This window comes from Budorcas taxicolor, chromosome 11, assembly GCF_023091745.1.
Source record: "Budorcas taxicolor isolate Tak-1 chromosome 11, Takin1.1, whole genome shotgun sequence".
In the NCBI taxonomy this organism is placed as follows: Eukaryota; Metazoa; Chordata; class Mammalia; order Artiodactyla; family Bovidae; genus Budorcas; species Budorcas taxicolor.
In genome coordinates, this window is record NC_068920.1 from 64517243 (window position 1) to 64537676 (window position 20434).

The following is a 20434-nucleotide window of genomic DNA, read 5'->3' on the forward strand; positions in this document are numbered from 1 at the left end:
CAAAAATGTTGACAGTGAGTACCATCTGCTTGAGTTTAAACAGTCCACAATAACATGTTTTTAGTTGACCACTGAGAGAAGCAATGGCAGACTCTGTAGATAAAATGCAGGGTCACAGAAACTGGATCTGGGAAGTCATAGTTACTAGGCTATTGGCTTCCTCTCTGCAGGACAGTAGGGTGGCAGGCAACCCCCCTCCCACACATACACTGAGAACATCTTATATTTAAATGTAGGGCATATTTGCAGAACTGTTGACATAACATTTAATGCCTGAAAATATATGAGACCATCAACTGTTACTGTTTTAACTTAGGAAACTTTAAAGTATTTCTCTTAAAGGAAGTTGCTCTTGAACATGTGTAAAAGAATAGATTAAATGTATTTCCTTAACAGAGACTCAATTCAAAAATTCTGATTTATTTAAATATCCTGATTTAGGATTTGTTGCCTGAGCCAGTTGTTTGCATCAGGCATTTAAAAGACACTTTGCCTGCGGCAAGGGAAGTTTCTAAATGTACAGAGAGATTTCCTCCCTGAGAGTCCAATGAAGCTTTCTTGGACACAAATCTGTGAGATTGTTAAGGAAAAAAATGGTCTTTATAATACGGATGTCAATGTTCCCTTCCAGAAACAAGAAAATATAATAGCCTCAGCTTGGTTCCCCAGAGACAAAATGCTTCTTTTGGTTAAAAAGAATTTTATGAAGTGGTGACTGAGTTTTAGTTTTTAGTGGAGGTGTTATCAAAATGGTAAGAAATGGCCTTACACATGGGAATTCTGCAACATTGCCTTCAGGCCTCTTTCACTACAACTGAGGTCCTGTGACTGTAAAAAACACAGGTAGGGGCAAAGTCCTGTTTTTCAGAGCCAGTTGTACTGATGAAACTTATTTTTTATGAGCCAACTGTTTCCTGGTGGCTCAGAAGGTAAAGAATCTGCCTGCAATAATGGAGATCTGGGTTCGATCCCTGGGTTGGGAAGATCCCCTGGAGAAGGCAATGGCTATCCACTGCAGTATTCTTGCCTGGAAAATTCCACGGACAGAGGAGCCTGGAGGGCTACAGTCTAAGCCATCACAGAGTCAGACATGACTGAGCAACTAACACCAATCATTGTTTCCTAAAGTTTTCATAATCTCTGAACTTAAGTAGTATTGAAGTAGCCTTTGATTTAGGGTATCTACCAGGAACTTCTGGAGGGGGAGTTCTGATTCTGAAGTTATGATCTTTGTTCATTCTGTACAGTTTCAAGGACAATCCACATACATTAAGAACTTGGATCTCTTGAAAGTTCTGTGTCTTAGAGTTTGGATTCCTTCTTTATTCAAGTGCTTTGCTTTACTATAATAACTCTTAAGTAATAGCTCTTCAGTCAGTTCAGTTCAGTCACTCAGTTGTATCTAACTCGTTGCAACCCCATGGACTGCAGCACACCAGGCTTCCCTGTCCATCACTCACTTTGAGCCTGCTTAAACTCATGTCCATTGAGTCAGTGACACCATCCAACCATCTCATCCTCTATCGTCCCCTTCTCCTCCTGCCCTCGATTTTTCCCAGCATCAGGGTCTTTTCCAGTGAGTCAGTTCTTCACATCAGGTGGCCAAAGTATTGGAGTTTCAGCTTCAACATCAGTCCTTCCAATGAACACTCAGGACTGATTTCCTTTAGGATGGACTGGTTGGATTTCCTTGCAGTCCAAGGGATTCTCAACAGTCTTCTCCAACACCACAGTTCAAAAGCATCAATTCTTCCACGCTCAGCTTCTTTATAGTCCAACTCTCACATCCATACACGACCACTGGAAAAACCATAGCTTTGACTAGATGGACTTTTGTTGGTAAAATAACGTCTCTTCTTTTTAATATGCTGTCTAGGTTGGTCATAACTTTTCTTCCAAGGAGCAAGTGTCTTTTAATTTCATGGCTGCAGCCACTATCTGCAGTGATTTTGGAGCCCCAAATAGCTCTTAGATTCTAAATTTTTGAAAACGACTTAAACTTAGGCACCCAAAGTAAAGAGAGACTCTTAAGTGTCAGTACTTCTCATTATGACCCACGACTGTCAGTGGACTAAGACAGTTACCTTTTTGACTTAGCACCTGGATACTCTACATGCACGGCCCAGCTATCTGATGGACATGGACCTCCAACACAGCCGGGTCATCAGAAATCATCTCCAAGAAGTGGAGGTTGGGGATTAAAGACCTAAAATGATGACTCTGGGGACTTCCCTGGTGGTGCAGTGGATAAGAATTTTCCTGCCAGTGCGGGGGGGACACGGTCTGGGGAGATTCCTGCTCTGGGCATGGAGCAACAAAAAACCTGTGCGCGGCAATTTCTGAGCCCGAGCGCTAGAGCCCATGAGCCGCAACTACTGACGCCTAGGCGCCTAGACCCTGTGCTTTGCAACAAGAGAAGCCACCGCAATGAGAAGCCTGGGCACCTCAAGGAAGAGTAGCCCCCGCTCGCTCCAACTAGAGGAAAATCCACTCAGGAACGAAGACCCAGTGCAGCCAAAAACAAATGTAAAATGATGGCTGTGTATCTGATAAAGAGTTGGTGGAGGCAGAGATGGTATGATTTCTTGTTTCTACAGTCAAATGGACAGCAAAGAGGCCAGAAGTCTCAAATAAATTATTATGTCAGGTCCACGTCACAGCAGAACATCAGGGTTTTTTTTTTGTCTCCCGTCCTCTTTCTTCATTCTCCCAATGAAAATGATTTCATTCCATAAAAAAGCGCAGTTTCCAATTCTATCCTTTTATGTGCACAGTGCTATTCTAGTGCCTCTGGGTTCTACCAAGCCATTTCTTATCATTTAAAATAACACCTTTATTAAAAATTAAATTAGTGACTGGAGATAGCAAAGAGGAGTTACTTCTAAGGAGCTACTTCTAAGAGGAAGAAGCTCTGTGTGAACACGAGGAATTTATGTTAGCTATAAAGATGGACCTCCTAGGACGCTGGAGTGGGTAACAGGATCTTCTTTCTCTAGGGGCACTAGAGGGGATAAATTAGATGGGTTCTCAGGCTATTCTCTAAGCCCTGAATGCCATGAGTAGGTCGTAAATGGGGGTTAGTGCAGATACCAGATGGCTCCTGTATTAGCCCCATATCAGTGGACTCTGAATTGAACATGTCCTTGACAGGGAGACAGCTGAGTACAACATTCTGCCCGTTAGCCAGACAGTACCTTGAAATAGTCGATAAGTGCTTTTGAATACTTGACAGCGTGATCCCTTTTGAGTCGAAACATCCTCCAGTACAGGAGAGCCAGGCATCGGTAACTGCAGCAGGGAGAGACAAATGAGCGGCCCCTGTGCCAACAATCTTGTTCCAATGCACTCAATGTTCCTAGCATGATCATATATATATTAAATATTTCTATACATAGGTATCTGACCTTCCTATTGGTTCAATATGATTCAAAATTTCGGTTACTCCATTAAAAACATCCCTTCATATAAGAAAATATGTATAAACAACATATATACTAAACAATATAAGTATAAATATGAATCAATAAACTGTGTATATATAAATAAAGAATATAAGTACAAATGAATAGCTTTATTGCTTCTCCGTGGGGACTAAGCAGCTGGCATTTCCTTCTTCCACCACGAGAGGGCAGTCTCTCTCCACTAGAGAAGTGAGAAGCTCCAGCACAGCGCGCGCTCTGCTTTCTGGGTGAACTTCGGGGCAGAACTACCTTACTCTGATTTTCCTCGGACATCTTGAACTTCTGGCCGTGGGTCGTGGCTTTGTTGAAAGCACAGCCCTTCTACCTGTTTTTGCCACCTTCACTTTTAAGCTAGTTTACTGAGGGAGAGTGGATACATGTATATGTATGGCTGAGTCCCTTTACTGTCCATCTAAAACTATCACATCATTGTTAATTGGCTATACTCCAATATAAAATAAAAAGTAAAAAAACCTACTTTACTGGACTATAATTAGTCCATATAAAGTAACAGATATGAATGTGTTTTATAAATAATTAAAAATTATGCTGGGAGTAGTTATTTTATTTTATAGTTTATATATTTGTTATTTACATAGCAGTAATCCCTCTTATATAATATGAACTAATCAGAGTTAATTTATTAATCCTAGCATGAAAGTTAAAGTTTGAAAAGAGCATAGGAAGCATTTCCCGAGCCATATCAACTACTTCTTGGTGCTTTTCACTCGTAATTATTGGCTAACTCAGATATGGTATTGACAGAGTAGAATACCAACCTAGAAAATACAACTTAATGGTCTCAAATTTTATTTTTTTATTTAAATTTTAAAATTTATTTTTATTTTAATACAATTTTTAAAGGTTACTTTCTATTTACAGTTAATACAAAATATTGGCTGCACTCATTCTCCACGTTGTATTAATACAACATATCCCTGAGTAATAGCACGTCAAACTCTACATGAAGTGGTGATGGAAAACTATCAGAGACCCTCTCTTTTGTGTCTGTCACTATTGTTATTATTACTATTACTATTTTGAGATTCAGTTCTACGACTTGCAAATCAGGGTCTAGGGTGGAGTATGAACCGTCAGAGATAGAGACATTTTGGTTCCTTATCACAGTAGGCACTAACAGTGAAGTGCCCTGAGGAAATGTCATGGGGAAAATTATTGTTATTATAATCACATAATCATTTCTGTTATTATAGAAAAAAACCTGTTACATGTTGATTAACATTTATAAAGTCTTTGACCATCAAAGCGGAAGGAATGGCTCCTCAGTTTCACGTGTTGAGAACCTGAACACGCTGTTTTGACTCAGCCCTACTAATCCCACACATAAAGAGACAGATGAATCATTCTGATTGCATCCAAAATGTTAAATATGAGAGATTACATTGGGCACAATTCCCATTCAAATGATTAAAATACAAACTTACCTGATTTTAGAACACAGACATACAGACACACACACACACACACACACAGAGGAAAGCGAGTCCTTGTGTCGCGGACCTGCTCACTTTTAGTAATGAATTCACCTCATGCGTAGGGCAGCAGGGTGCAGGCTCTCCATGGCTACCTCGAGAAATGCCTTCAGTTTGGTGTGTTAGAAGCATTGTGAACACATCATGCATTTTGGGACCAGGTTACCAGCTTCGCCAGCACAGAGGCTGGGGAGGCTCTTTCAAGCCGATATGATGCACTTACCATAATGCAGCCAGCTGTTTATCCTCTGGTGTGGCATTGGGGCCTGAGTGGGTTTTTAGTCTCATGGCATACCTTAAAAGAGAAAAAAAAGGAAAGGAAAACAAAGAAATAAAGCTTTCTTACTAACCCATGGACCATCTTCGGGGATGGTAGTTCTGTTAGCTCTTCACGGTGCTTGCTGATTTTATTGTTATGTAGTCCACTGACGCACATCCGACTCTGTGACCCTGTGAACTTCAGCCCGCCAGGCTCCTCTGTCCGTGTGACTTCCCGGGCAAGAATGCTGCAGTGGGTTGCCGTTTCCTTCTCCAGGGGATCTTCCTGACCCAGGGACTGAAGCCCTGTCTCCTGCATTGGAGCCGCGCGGAAGGCCTGACAGTTCTTTCTTGAAAGCCAGCTGAGGTTGCCCCATTTCCCCTAACCATGACATTACTGTCACGACTAGAACAAAATGACTTTGATGACCATCTAGCTACTTTCTGCTTTTTAACAATACAAGTCCAAATTCTACAAACGGTCAAGGGTGTTATCCATTCAAGCATTACCCACGTATATGGTGACACATCCGTTTTTACAAATTCTGATCTATGGCTGCGTGGCTGAGAAGATGTTGGTAAAGATCAACCCTTTCAGACCAATCTCCAGAAAAATGTTTACTCTTTGTCTTCAGATGAATACGTGGGTTTACCTTTTTTTTTTTTGATTGTTACAAAACTCTTATTTTGACAGCAGTATAACTGTCCTGGATGCATGACTAGCAGATTTTATGAACTTTACTCAATCTCACTTTTTCTCTGTGACCAGCTGTCTGTGGTCATTCCTTTCTCCAATAATACACCAGGTTACTTGCAGATCCTTGGAGAGACCTGAGGCAGGCTGGGGAATGGTCAGGGAGTCCTGGGTTCAAATCCCAGGTTAGTCACTTCTTAGTCATGGGAGCTTACACAAATTAACATCTTTAAGCCTCCTTTCCCTTCCTGATAAAGTAAGATGAGTACTTTACTACTGATCGCATAGCATCGCTGTAGAGATTAAGTGAAACAGTATCTGTAAAGCTCTCAGCATAGTGGGCTGGCTTGTTGCAAGTTGCTCAAGAAACGGTACTGTTATTACATTGTCTCCAACACATGTAGATTTGTAGTACTTTTAAAAAGTTTATTTATTTTTTGATAGGTAAGAAATGGATGTATTCAGATTCAGAGAAAACCACACTCCACAGACAGTGTGGGCCATCGCAGAGGGCGAGTGTGTAAAAATCTATTTATTTTTAATTAGAAGATGATTGCTTGACAATATTGGTTTGGTTTCTGCCATACATCAGTGTGAATCAGCCATAGGTATACTTACGTTCCCCCCCTCTTGAACCTCCCTCCCTTTTCGAGTGTATCCCCTTTGTTTAGTTTTCATAGGGTTATTTCTCACAGTTTATTGGTATCAACATTTTCTACTCTGGATGAAGAGCGGAAACCTTACTTCCATGTTTATGCCGTTAAATAACATTGCCTTGAGCATCAGACAGGCTTCCCTGGTAGCTCAGGTGGTAAAGAATCTTCCTACAATGTGGGAGACCTGCTGGGTTTGACCCCTGGGTCAGGAGGATCCCCTGGAGAAGGGAATGGCAACCCACTCCAGCATTTTTGCCTGGGAAATCCGTGGACAGAGGATCCTGGTGGGCTACAGTCCACGGGGTCGCAAAGAGTTGGACACGACTGAGCAAGTAACAGTGTGCATTGATCATCAGATGGCGGTATATTTTTTGTTTCAATCACTGAGCACTCTGGTTTACATAGCTCACGAGGAGGGTGGTTTATCGCACGTGCCCAGAGTTCTTCGCTTATGTTGCTTTTCCTTTCCTCCTATTGGTCCAAGATTCCTTCTTTTGCCGCTTCCTTTCTGTTTGAGAAACTTCCTTTAGCCAACCTTCAAAGGTAGGTCTGTTAGATACAAGCTTTTCATCTTCCTTAGTCTGAGAATATTTTTATTTCCTCTTTATTCCTGAAGAACGAGGCCTCCCTGAATCTACATGCACGGTTAGCCAGGTTTCCCTCCTTCAGCGCTGGAGACGCGGCAGGCCACTTCCGGCTTCCGCGGCGCTGGGCCGCACGCCGCTGCGCCGGAACCGGCGTCCCCCGTGGGTGCTGTGCCACGCCTCTCTCATTGCTTTCAGGACTTTCTGCTTGTTTTCCGTTTTCAGAGACGTAGTTTTGATGGTGTAGTGACATGCAGTGCTCTGGCTTTGGGCTGTTTGGAGTTTTCTCTGCTTCCGGAACCCGTAGGGTTATGTCTTTTGCCAAATTTGGCAAGTTTCAGTCATTACTTCTTTAAAAAAATACAGTTCTATTGATTTGCTGATTTTGGCTCTTGCTGCGTGGGCTTTTCTCGAGCTGCGGTGAGCGGGGGCTACTCTCGAGCTGGAGTGGGAGGGCTTCTCCCGCTGCGGCTCCTGGGCTCAGTTTCTCTGGAGCACGTGGCATCTTCCTGCACCAGGGACTGAAGCCATGTCTCTTGCACAGGCAGGGGGATTCTTCGCCATAAAGCCCTAGCCATTACTTCTTTCACGTATCTTTCAGCTCCATTCTCTCCTTCGGGGACCCCAAGGGCAACCTGGAGGGTCTATTGTCATTGTGCTTGAAGCTCTCCACTTCTTTTTCAGTCTGGTTTCTTGGTTGCTTAGGTTGGGGGTAGATTCTATTTCTTGGTCTCAAGTTCACTGATTCTATCCTCCGTCATTGCTTCTCTGCTACTGTGCCCCCTCCAGTGAGGTTTATATTTCCGTTACATTTCTCAGTTCCATAATTTCCATTTGGTTCTTTTCCAAAATAACATCTTCTTCTTTGTTGAGACTTCAATTTTTTTTGTTTGTTTCAAGAGAATTGGTAATTGCTTGTTGAAGCATTTTTCTGATAGTTGCTTTAAAATCCTTGTCAGATAATTCTAACACCTGATTCGTCCTGGTTACTGGTGTCAACCAGTTGTTTTTTCTCATCTTGGCTGTGATTTTCTTGTTTCTTGGTATGACGAGTGAATTTCTACTGTATGTTAGACATTCTGGCTATCATGTTAGAAGACCCTGGGTCCTGTTTAAATATTTTCCTTTAAAAGCAAGTCATCCTGTTTAGGTTTAGCAGGCAAGTCCTAGCCTACTTCTGTGGGATGTGGTTCCAATTACAATTTAATTTTCAGAGCCTTTGTGCTATAATTTTTTCCTAAAATTTTGGCATGTGGGATCTTTGTTTCCTGAAAAGGGACTGAACCCATGTCCCGCTGAAATGAAAGCATGGAGTCTTAACCACTGGACCTCCAAGGAAGTCTACATGGTGGAATTTTTGATTTGAGGAGGTGGGGTTCCACTTGCCAGTGTGCCCCAGGCACTTTCTCCTTGGTAGAGAGAGGAATTCTCTCACATCCTTACCTGGGCACCTGAGGCAGGACCCCACCTCCCCAAAGAAAGTGCTCATGGCTCCCCAGAGTCTCTCAGTGGGGGAAGAGAGTCTCAAACCTGGTGGGCAACATGCAGTTTCAAGCAGTAAACTAATGTTATCTTCCAACTCAGATAAGAAGAGCTCTTATTTTAGTTTTCAGGGCAGCTTAAGGGACTCTACTCAATCATCTAAAAAATGGACTGTATTTTCCACCCATGCAAAGTCCCATCCCTGGTGCAGAGTGGGTGTGCACGTCAGCACCTCCAGTGGTATCTGATGGAAACAGGCAATTACCGCTGCTAGGGTTTGTTTGTTTGTTCTTAAAGTGTGAATGCCTTAAGCAGACGGTGTATACTCCAGGTCACCACAGGCCCTGTGACCCGCTGATCTGCACTGTTGACTGAGTACATACTATGTTGTAGGAGCTCCTCCAGGGGCTATGAAGACATTAATGAACAGATCCGCAACCCCCCCACACCCCTGTGCTCAAGGCACTTGCATCCTAGGACACCTTACAGCCTGGTGCCTGTCTGCTTCCTCCCACTTTCTCCCCTGCCTGCCTGTGGGCATCCACGTCTGTGCCTTATTCAGAGGATGAACCATGAGAAACTAAGATCATGGACGTGAGTTTAAGCAAACTCCTGGAGATGGTGAAGGGCGAGGGAGCCTGGCATGCTGCAGTCCATGGGGTTGCAAACAGTCGGACAAAACATAGCAACTGAACAACAACAAGATCTCTTAAAGTAATTTTAAGTTCTTTTCTTTTACAATGGCAATTTCTTTTCTTCACAGTCCAAAATACTGTACCAAATAAGAAGACAGTATGAAGGAATCACCAGCGCATTGGTGTAGTAGAAATATTTTAATAAGAAAAAGGGCTGGACAGCGTTGACTTCCGAAACATTCTTGAAAAGTGCGTTTTGCAGATGATGTGTTCTTCATGTTGGGATGACAATTTCAAAGGCCATCATCCTTTCCTGAATCCCGAAGAAGAGTGATGGAAAACACCCTTGACTTGGGTCAGCGCATACCAAGAAGATTAAATTTAGGGTAATTAGAAATCTTCCAGGGCTTCCCTGGAGGTCCAGTGGTTAAGAATCTGCTTGTCAATGCAGGGGACATGGGTTCCGGCCCTGGTCTGGGAGGAGCCGACATGTAGCAGAGCAACTAAGCCCGTGCTCTGAGATAAGAGGAGCCACGGTGAGGAGAGGCCCCACACCCCATAACGAAGAGCAGGCCCTGCTTTCCACAGCGAGAGAAAGCCCGTGCCCAGCGACGAACACCCAGCCCAGCCACGAGGAAATGAGAAACTGTCCATCTGGAATAGTGAGGCATGGTGAGACACGGTTACTCTCAGGTGGCCTAGAATCCCAGAACTAGAAAAATCTCTTGAAGTTAATTTTGGGAAGGGTTATTTCATATAGTGCATATTAGACGCTATTCCAAGCGGCTGAGCCAGCTACAGACATAAAACATGACACGGGCTCTCTCAGAACGATTAATGGGTGACATTCCCTTAATGGTTCATTAGCGGCATGAAGGATGTGCCTTTCCACGCAACCACCGTGGAAGGTAGGCGTCTCCCGCCTGTGGCCCTGCTGTGCCCCTGGCACAAAGCCTGCGTCTGTTTGCACTGTGGCCCGAACTCAGGCTGGGGGATGGTGCTCAGGTCCAAGCCTTAGACCAGAGCAAGGCCAGTACCTTTTCAGACAGAGCATCATAGGATGGGTTTCCTTTCCTAAAATCCCCTTGCGCCTTCTTTCCTGTTATTAAATACTCCTGAATCATTTATTGATTGGAGTTAGAATTTGGATTATACAAGTCTAAATAATATTGAATCAGATAATAATAATAAAACCACAGCACAGAGGTGAAAAGAGTCCAAATTCTGCCACTTCCCAGCAGGCGAAGTCGGCAACTCACGTCTCCATCAGACAAAGCTTCCTTCCTGCTAGTGGGGTTGGAGGAGCCGCCCTCCCAACCCTCACTCACACAGAAATCAAAGGAGGCAGGCGATGCCAAAACACATTGCAAGCTCGTCCATCTTATTTGGGGGATGAACACTGGCTCTTGGTAGCTGACAGTGTGATCTTTTTTTGTCCCCCAAGAATAATTATAATAGATATTTATTTATAGCACAGACAGTTCTACATTGTACATTTCAGGTTTGAAAGTGAAAGCATTGATCATTCCATCGTGTCCAACTCTTTGCGACCCCATGGACGGGAGCTTGCCAGGCTCCTCTGTCCATGGGCTTCTCCAGGCAAGAATACTGCAGTGGGTTGCCATTCCCTTCTCCAGAGGTCCTTCTCGACCCAGGGGTCAAAACTATGTTTCCTGCATTGCAGGCAGGTTCTTTACTGTTGAGCCACCGGGGAAGCCCACATTTCAGGTTTAACCAACTTCATAAAGATACTTGAGGGCAGCCACATCCACAGGTTTAGACGCATGATTGTTTCATGATGAATTCTCCTCTCTTTTCTTTCCCGAATACCCTCTTTCAGGGCCCGGTTCAAGGTAGAATTTATCCTCCTCATATTTTGTCCACTGCTCTAAAGGCAAGACCTGTTTCCTCATGCTCAGTGCAGCGCTCTCTTAATATGTACCCCCCTGTCATTACAAAAGCTCTCAGGAAGCCTCCTTGTGGCTTCTCTTACATTGTCATTCTCATATACCGCATCTGCTCACAGTAAGCCCAGTGTACGGAATCCGACAGCATCGCAAACCATTTTCGAATAACCCTCCAGTCGTCTGCTTGCTGTTGCAGTGGCAGGCCTGCTCACTGTTTCGACCCAGATGGTGTGAGCTTTTCTGTGTTCATGGTACTTATACACATATATTCTTCCCTCCAGCTGCCGGCCCCACCCGCTTGCAAGGAAATGCAGTGCTTACCTGATGAGCTCAACTGTCTCTGAATACATGGTGTAAGGAGACTTGGACTCCATGGGGCCCTGTTCCATAGCATTTCCACACTCGATGAATGACAAGGCTGCTTCTGCGTAGTTCAGAGCCTTCCCAAACTTTTCCACCTGATCAAGAGAGTGAACACAGTGCCTTCCTCAAGAAGAGTTTTTCAAACAGCGCTGTCACAAAATCTATAGACTTTATTTGAGAAACTCGACTTTAAAGTTCCAAATGCTTGCGAATGGAACCCAGAAAAAAATAGAAATAAGGTAATTCCTTCTCTAGTTATTTTCACAGATTCCTGCTGGTTTAGGACAAGTGCGTGAATGGTTAAACAGAGTTACGCCAAATCCATATCACAATCAGAATTGCACAGAACTTCATAGCTGCTCTAATTTCTCTTGTTCTCTTTCTTAACTCCTAATGGTCAAATCAGCTTCATTCCTGGGTCCTTGCTATTGTGCTAAATATTGATATATGTGTGTATTCCGACTCTATGTGAGAGTTTTCACATTTTTATGGTATACTCCCACTTGGACAATTTAAGGCCTTGGTTATTATCTTTTACACTGTTTGTGACACCTATTAGGATGGTCAAAAAGTGCACTTGGGTTTTTCTGTAACATCGAACAACAACAACAAAAAAAAACAACCAAAGCAAATTTTGTGGCCAAACCAATACATCTCCACACCTCTGCGTAGTCATGTATTTTTCAGTTGTTTCATGAATAGGACCTCGCCCCAAGGGAGAGGAAAGACAGGGAGGGGAGGCACAGCCCAAGGAATGGCATCAATGCTCATTGGATACAATGCTGAGCATCAGCAGAACTGATTTGGGAGCATTTGTTGCTGTTGTTTAGTTGCTAAGTCCTGTCCAACTCTTTTGTGACCCCATGGACTACAGTCCTCCAGGCTCCTCCGTCCATGGGATTCTCCAGGCAAGGATACTGGAGTGGGTAGCCAATTCCTTCTCCAGGGGATCTTCCTGACCCAGGAGCTGAACCTGTGTCTCCTGTGTTCTTTACCATTTGAGCCACAGGGGAAGCCTTTGTGGGGGACTGTAGACCCTCTAAACTTACGTTACTATTTCCCTATATCAGCTTTACATTCTTAAGTTCTCATAAATCTAAATGTACACGTCAGATTCGTGGTTCTGTACCTTCTCACTCTTGATGGATAGCACATTCTAAATTGGGATTGGATAATCTCCCAGGTTTTCAAACATTCATTCATGAAACAAAACAGAATTACAGAGAGTCTTAACTACTGATCTAAGTCTTGCCTCTAAAAAAAAAAACCCTCTCATTATTCATGACACCTTAGGAAATGGAAATGTAAGGTGAAACTCTCCTGTGTTAGCAAATCAAAAATTTAAACAGCTTTAACCCTAAGAGGAGTATTTCTTGGCAGTGCTTTTAGATTAAGGAAGTCATTTCTTTCAACAAGTATTTCCTGAAGTACCCGATTCTGTGTGATTTGCACTTGACACACAAAAGCTCCTTCTAGGAACATGTATTTAGAGAGAAAAAAAATGTGCACTCATGAGATAGCTCAAAGTGGAAAGGAGTCCATGATTAACTAGTGGAATGCAAAGGAGTCCAATGCCAAAGGGAGGGCAGGAAGGAGCAAGTGACAGGGCTACAGGGAGGCCGAGTGGCCTCCAGGAGGAGACCTGAAGGGACTCAGAAGGTGACCCAGGAAGGGAAAGTATGGTCTGGTGGAATCTGGGGAGGACATTGAAGGTGTGAGTATGCACGACAGTGAGAGTGTGTGTCTATGAGATACTGTCAGTGTGCCCTCTGCAGGTGCAAAGCCCACTGGCTGGCACAAGGCAGGTGTGCTTAGAGGCGGCAGGGGGCCAGTGTGGTTGTAGCACAGTGTCACTGGGAAAGGCCAGGCTGGGCAAGGTGACACGGAATGAAGAATCCTGGTAAACCTTGGATGATTCAGGCAGGAAGCCTCCTGCTTTAAAATTCAGTGTGACCGTGCACTGGCTTCTACTGGCAACCAGGCCTCCCCATCACAGAGGTCCCCAAACTTTTTGGCAGCAGGGACCAGTTTTGTGGAAGGCAATCTTTCCAGACTGGAGTCGGGGCATGGTTTGGGGATGATTTTCATAAGGAGTGCACAACCTAGATCCCCTGAACTTGCAGTTCACAGTAGGGTTCACACTCCTCAGAGAATAGAATGTTGCTGCTGACCTGCAGGAGGCAGAGCTCAGGCAGTAAAGTGAGCGATGGGGAGCAGCTGAAATACAGATGAAGCTTTGCTTGCCCACCACTCACCTCCTGCTATGTAGTCTGGTTCCTAACGAATCAAAGACCCGTAGTGGTCTGTGGCACAGGGGTTGGGGACCCGTGCTCCATCAGACTGTGGGATTGTGAGGATAAGAACTCTACCTCCTACTTCCCTTCTGTATTTTCTGATACGCTGTGATTATTTCCCCTGTATACCAGTGGACCCAGGCAGTGAGCTTCATGCTAATAAATGCTTGGCGGGCAACCTCAGTAGCATTGGGGAGGGTGAGGTTACAGTTTATGCATCTGCAACCCTGGAAGAATAATACTCTGAAGGTCATTTGAGAGTCCCTTGGACTGCAAGGAGATCCAACCAGTCCATCCTAAAGGAGATCAGTCCTGAGCGTTCACTGGAAGGACTGATGTTGAAGCTGAAACTCCAATACTTTGGCCACTTCATGTGAAGAACTGACTCATTGGAAGAGACCCTGATGCTGGGCAAGATTGAGGGCAGGAGGAGAAGGGGACGACAGAGGATGAGATGGCTGGATGGCATCACCAAGTCAATGGACATGAGTTTGGGTAAACTCTAGGAGGTGGTGATGGACAGGGAGGCCTGGCGTGTTGCAGTCCATCGGGTCACAGAGTTGGATGCGACTGAGCGACTGAACTGAACTGAAGGTCATTTGAGATACCTTACTCATCTCTAGTGCCCTGATTTTAGTTATGAATGCTGGAGGAGAGCAGAACTGAAATGACCAGGGAAGAAGGGGTCCTTTAGGATGAGATTTTCAGATGGGACAACCATATGTCTCTTACAGAAAAAAATCAGAAGTTTTCTATCTCTTGCCTGAAGGCATTAAGCTTTCCCAAATAAGAAAACTTACTCTTTGAAAACATCAAATCATAGTAACTTTACGGTCTTATGTGTGTGTAATAGTTTCTTGGTTGTCCAGTTTCAGAGGAAGTATTTACTTTGGCAGGTACACATGAAGAACAAAAGTCTTTTTGAAAAGGGATTTGATCCTGGGACCAAGCCAAGGATTGGCCAGGCTAACAAGGGAGAAAAATGCAAACCTTTTTTTTTTTTAAGGAAAACAAAACAAAACAAAAAACTACCACCCACTGATTCCATTGCCTCTGGTTCCCATTCAAACTTTAGGACTAAATTGAAATATTTGTTTATCCAGGGCTTCCTCCAAGTCAGACATTATTAGTTGAGGTCATAATTTATTGGGCCATGAGCACTGGATTATAAACACTTCTGCATTTAACAGACCCAGCCATCCTTGTAATAGATTTTATAATTACCCTGGCTATGCTGCCCCAGCGATGAAGCTGCGGTACAAACGTAATTTGGAGGAACAGATCTGGAGAGAAAAGGTCTTACCATCGCATCTGCTTTATGCTTCATTCGCTTAGCTTCTTGCATAAAATAATCTGCACTGCGTGGCCTACAAGGAGAGAGTGACACGAAGCATCATTACTGTGCAAGTGTAACATCTTCAGCAAATATTCTTTCCTTTGCTCAAACTTGAACCACAATTTCAAGACTCTGCTTAAGATGGAATCAAGTATATATTTTTTTGCATTTCCAAACTACTGCCTATATGTAAAAGACCACCATTATATTGTTCTTAAGTTAGCAATTCAAAACATGCTTAATATATGTACATAAATATATACATTTACAGTGATTTTTTAACATGGATCCCCAGTGCCTAATTTGTAAGTCAGATTTTTTTATCTCATGGTTAAGAAAATGCAAAATCTTATTTCACATGACATTTACATAAAACAATCCACTTTTGATATAAAGATGGCAAAGATATAATAATTGTATAGATGTGCACAGGTGTGTGTATTTGTCTAGCCTTATAAAAATCGGTGTTGTTTGTTTGCATAACTGGTACCTAAAGTTGTATGTGTCGCTATAATTATTTTAAAGCTTTGCAGTGAGAAATGAAAAGAGGTGATACTGGAATGGTTACATTCCAGTTGTAATGAAACTAATTGCAAAATGATGTCTACCTTGTCACAATGCAAACACGGCTTGTATTCTCTTGAGTTCTGATTAGCTGGCTGGTAAACATTTAACCCCAGGCATGGGCATTATTAAAGCAATAACCCGACTCTGCAGCAAGATGAAGGTAATTCATCCAGAGAGGAATCTGAGACTGTGAAATGACCCCAAGTTACACTAAACCACTCATCAGACAGCACCTTAAAGTACTTCGTCAGGTGGATTTTTAAAAATCTACAGTTTAAATACCATCAGTATAAACTTTTTGTGTATTATGGGTCTTTATGTAATCAATAAACTTGACCTATTCATGAATACTCAACATAGGGCACCACGCCCTGAATGAGAGATAAGATGTTAGTAGTGACATTAATCATACACTGTGTAGTCTATTTAACATACTTATTTTGAACTGCCTTCTTTCAGATTCTAATGCGTCTTTTTCCATACTACAATATTAGGTAGCCAGAGCATCCTTTTATTCTAAGGGGTCAAAATGCTTAAAAAAATCACACAGATCGTGTCAATGACATTACCATCCAAAGCGGTGATCCTCATTTGAATGGTTTAATCAATCAAACAAAGGGACAAACCAGGATCAAAGCAAATACTTAATCTTGGGTCACAAATCACAGAAGCAAGAGAAAGACCTTGGTTTTCTGTCTCTTCTTGCCCATAAAATATCATCAGCCCTTGTGGTAACACGCTGGGAATATTTAACTTTCCCAACAAGGAAATAGGAACGTGGCTGCAGGGCCCCCCTTATGTGTATGATGAAACTCCCGTCTCTGGGTCATGATCCCTTCATGTTTTCCCTGCCACACAGGCCTGAGCCCTTCCTTTCATCCTGACGGATCTGCACTGGTGGGTGAAGGCTGTGGGTTCCTTCAAAGGAGGGCCCAGCTTCGACCACCTCTTCTTTCTCCAATTTATTTCCTCTGTGTTTATTCCATTTGAATGACGTTTTGGTTGCTTTTCATGGTGGTTTATTCTTCTTTGTCCACAGATTGACCTTTGAACACATACTGGCTATCTGTTGGGTCTTTGATGCCAACTCTGGCAATTTACATTATTTTTGTTCTTGTTTTTTTAATAGACTGTCAAGTTTTCTGAGCAGTTTTAGGCTCAGAGCAAAATGAAGTGGAAAATACAGAGTCCCCATAAACCACTTGGTACACGTGCACAGCCTCCCTTACTACTAAACCCCCTCAATTGAGCAGCCCATTTGTTACAACTGATAAACCTAAACTGAGTGACCTCCTTGATGGTCCAGTGGCTAAGACTCAAAGCTCTCACTGCAGGGGGCCCCGGTTTGGTCCCTGGTTGGTGAACTAGATTCCCACATGCCATAACCAAGAGTTTTCATGCTGCACGAAAAGATCCCACATGCCGGCACAGCCAGATTAAAAAACCCTAAACTAACATGTCATTATCACCTGAAGTCTGCAGTTTACATTTGGATGCACTCTTGGTGGGGCACATTCTATGGGTTTTGAAAACTGTAGGATGCCACACAGCCACCATAATAGCGCCATACAGAGTAGGCTCACATCTTAAAATCCTCTGCAATATTGTTTGTCTTTTTGCTGAATGCCCCAGAACAGAAGACCAGATCTACCGCTAGCTAGAAGCCAGGTCTGACTCCTGAGTTCAGATGGGGTCCTGCAGCCTACCTGTTCAGGAAAGGAGCTGCCGTACCTCCATCCATTTCCTCCCTGCTGCTATCACATGCTATGAACGCTTCCTTGTCAATATCCCCTTCTTTCCTTAAGGACCACATCCACCCAGGTCCAGGCTTTCATCACCTCTCCTGGCCTCGAGTTTCACTCCTGTCCCATCTCTCCTGAGCTTTAACTCTTGAGCAATGTTTGTAAAACATGGCTTTCGTTATATATCACCACCCTACTCATAGATCTAAAATCAAACTCCAGAGCCTCTGAAACTGAATCTCAGTCCTGGTCCTTAGCAAGCTTGCCTAACCCTCTTCACTGCATTACTTACTCACCAAGTCCCTCAACCACAGTGAGTGGTGTCCTCACTGGCTGGTCAACATTTCAGCACTGTTTTAGAAGCCCTGCTCATCCCTCCCCTCCTCCCTAGAACACCCTCCTCTCTGCTCCTTCACGAGATGCTTACAGTGAGCCAGATGTTGCTCGTCTCTCAAATTCTCAGGCCCTAAGGCCTTTTTGCTGGGAAAGATTGAAGGCAGGAGGAGAAGGCAGCAACAGGATGAGATGGTTGGACGGCATGACTGACTCAACGGACACGAGTGTGAGCACACTCTGGGAGACGGTGAAGGACAGGGAGGCCTGGCGTGCTGCCGTCCATGGGGGCACAAGGAGTTGGACATGACTTAGTGACTGAACAGCAAAAAGCCTTCTTGGTAATTTTGGTTCATGCTCAGCTATGTCTTTCCTGATTTCAGATACCGCTTCTTGTTCGGACTTCGCTTCCAGGCATTTAATTACCTTCTGAGCTGTCCCGGGCTGCAGTCATTGCATGTGTGCAAATTGGCAGCTGGTATATTTTCAGCGTGGGCTCTGCCGTAGACCTCTTTGATCTTTCCCACCTTGTTGTTGTAGGTACATGGTAGAAGAGAAATGAGTCCCCCGTGCATTCACGTTTCGAGTTTAGAAGAGAGAGAGTGTGTTGGCTTCTGATGGGGTGCAGCCTCGAAGCCAACGAGCCAGAGAACATCTCCATGGCAACCTGATATTCTCTGCATCATTATCTGTCCCACATTCAAATAGCGGAGTTTGGTCATTTTTCTCTTGCCCTCTTTTTTGTAGACCTTGTCACTGACAGATCATCATTTTTTCAAACGCATTTTGTTTTCATGAAAGAATTCTGGTAATAAGCCAAGGCATCTTCGTTTTTACTAGCCTTTTAAGTTATCCCCAGGGCAGCAGTGGCCTCGAATTCCCCATATGGATGCCGCCATCAGTGCTGTTTTTATCTGTAGTGTGTAAATGTATTCTTTAAACCTGAGATGGAGTCTGAGTCACAGACTCTCACAATAGTGTATGTGGATAAGTAACACATCTATTTTCTGACTGTATCACAGGAGTGACAACATTGACCTGAGATGCTGAAGAAATGTACTATCAGGGCCTATCTAGGAGCACATGAGAATTCTCATCTTTGCATCTTACTGCACTGACTCACTGAAGACTGCCTGCCGATTGGCCCTTTTTCTCCCTCTCAGGTGATTTCTAGAGTGTTGGTTCCAGGTCAGATCATTATAAAGGCAACTGGATGATGGGACGTCACCCAGATTGCCCGGCAACGCCATAGACACGTGCTGTCAGGAAGGCGTCACTCTGGTGGTGACCTTCAAGTCAGCAGGAAGATAAAACGGTTGTCACCATTGTGGCAGCTACAGAGTATAAGACTGCAGAGGCCCTAAAACGAAACCCAGTTATCTCAGCGTTCAAACCGAGTTTTCCTCGAGTCTTCTTCCTTTTTTTTTTTTTAATGTGGAAAACCTAGAGTTTGGCTTTTTATTGTGATAATAACATTCTTCACATTGTTTCTCAGGGTAATGGTATGTGATGTTAATCTGTGAGAAAGCCTAAGAAAAGTACAGTTAAACATCACGCATGTGACTGACCACATCTCCGGGGCTCTTCAGAACCCTGGCTTGGAGCATCTGAAAACCTAGGCTGAGCCACACGTATCTCTGTTATAAGAGCTCTTGGCACCAAAAGTAATGTGACCACAGGATCCAGACAGCAACGTCCTCCTCTCCTCCCAGCGGCCCCACCAGCACACACGTGGCCTTAGTTCTAAGCAGCAGTAGGTCTGAGCCACCCTCTCGTTTCTGCTGGCCTGGGAGTATCACAGCGCCCTGACGCTCTGTTCTCCTGCGTGACTGACATGGAACCGAATGCTCTCCCATGGACAGGCTGGCAGGCAGCTTTCTGGGACTCCTACCTCTGTGAAATGCCCGTACCCACCCCCCTCCAACCCGGCAGAGCCAGCCTGTTTTGTGAAAACTGGCAGAGACGGAGAGCTTGACGTGTCTGAACAAACAGGTTCCCTGGCACCGCACAAGTCGAGATAATTTTCTTAGGGAGTTGGAATCCAAATCAGACAACGAGGCAACTGCACACCAAATGAATTCATCATCTGAGAGCCTGTCAGCCTGTCATCTGATAAGTCCTGCAGGTGTTACCATGGCCCAAGCTGTGAGGTTTTTTCTTCCCTAAGAAGAACGTGTAAGAAGTGGAGGAACTGTTTTCCATGAATGCTGTGGCTGAGGGCACTTCATAGCCAGGGGCCCCGGTGCTGCCGCTGGCTTTATGAGCGCTTCCAGAAAGAAGTGAGAAGGCTGCTTACAGCTTCCTTAGTGATTCAGACAGTAAAGAATCTGCCTGCAATGCAGGAGACATGGGTTCGATCCCTGGGTCAGGAAGATCCTCTGGAGAAGGGAATGGCAACCCACTCCAGTATTCTTGCCTGGAGAATTTCATGGACAGAAGAACTTGGTGGGCTATAGTCCATGGGGTGGCAAAGAGTCGGACATGACCGAGCAACTAAGCATATTAGCTTTTAAGCACAAGGATTCAAATGCAGCTTTTATTTGTATGTTCTTGATGTTGGCTGGGACCCCTAAATCCCTGGCTTCTCAGAAACATGAGCGATGACTCGTTGTGTCTCCTACAGGTCGCA

General features: G+C 44.1%; 1 protein-coding gene across 1 annotated transcript in view; it reads right to left on the reverse strand.

Annotated features, from left to right (window-relative positions):
• AFF3 (ALF transcription elongation factor 3) overlaps positions 1–20434 on the reverse strand; it is a 516502-nt gene that overhangs the window by 4589 nt on the left and 491479 nt on the right. Inside the window, exons 18-21 of the mRNA XM_052648226.1 lie at positions 15131–15194; positions 11492–11628; positions 5178–5249; positions 3195–3288 (exon numbers count right to left, since the gene is read on the reverse strand). Of these exons, the coding sequence (XP_052504186.1) occupies positions 3195–3288; positions 5178–5249; positions 11492–11628; positions 15131–15194 (367 nt within the window). The remainder of the gene's footprint in view (positions 1–3194; positions 3289–5177; positions 5250–11491; positions 11629–15130; positions 15195–20434) is intronic.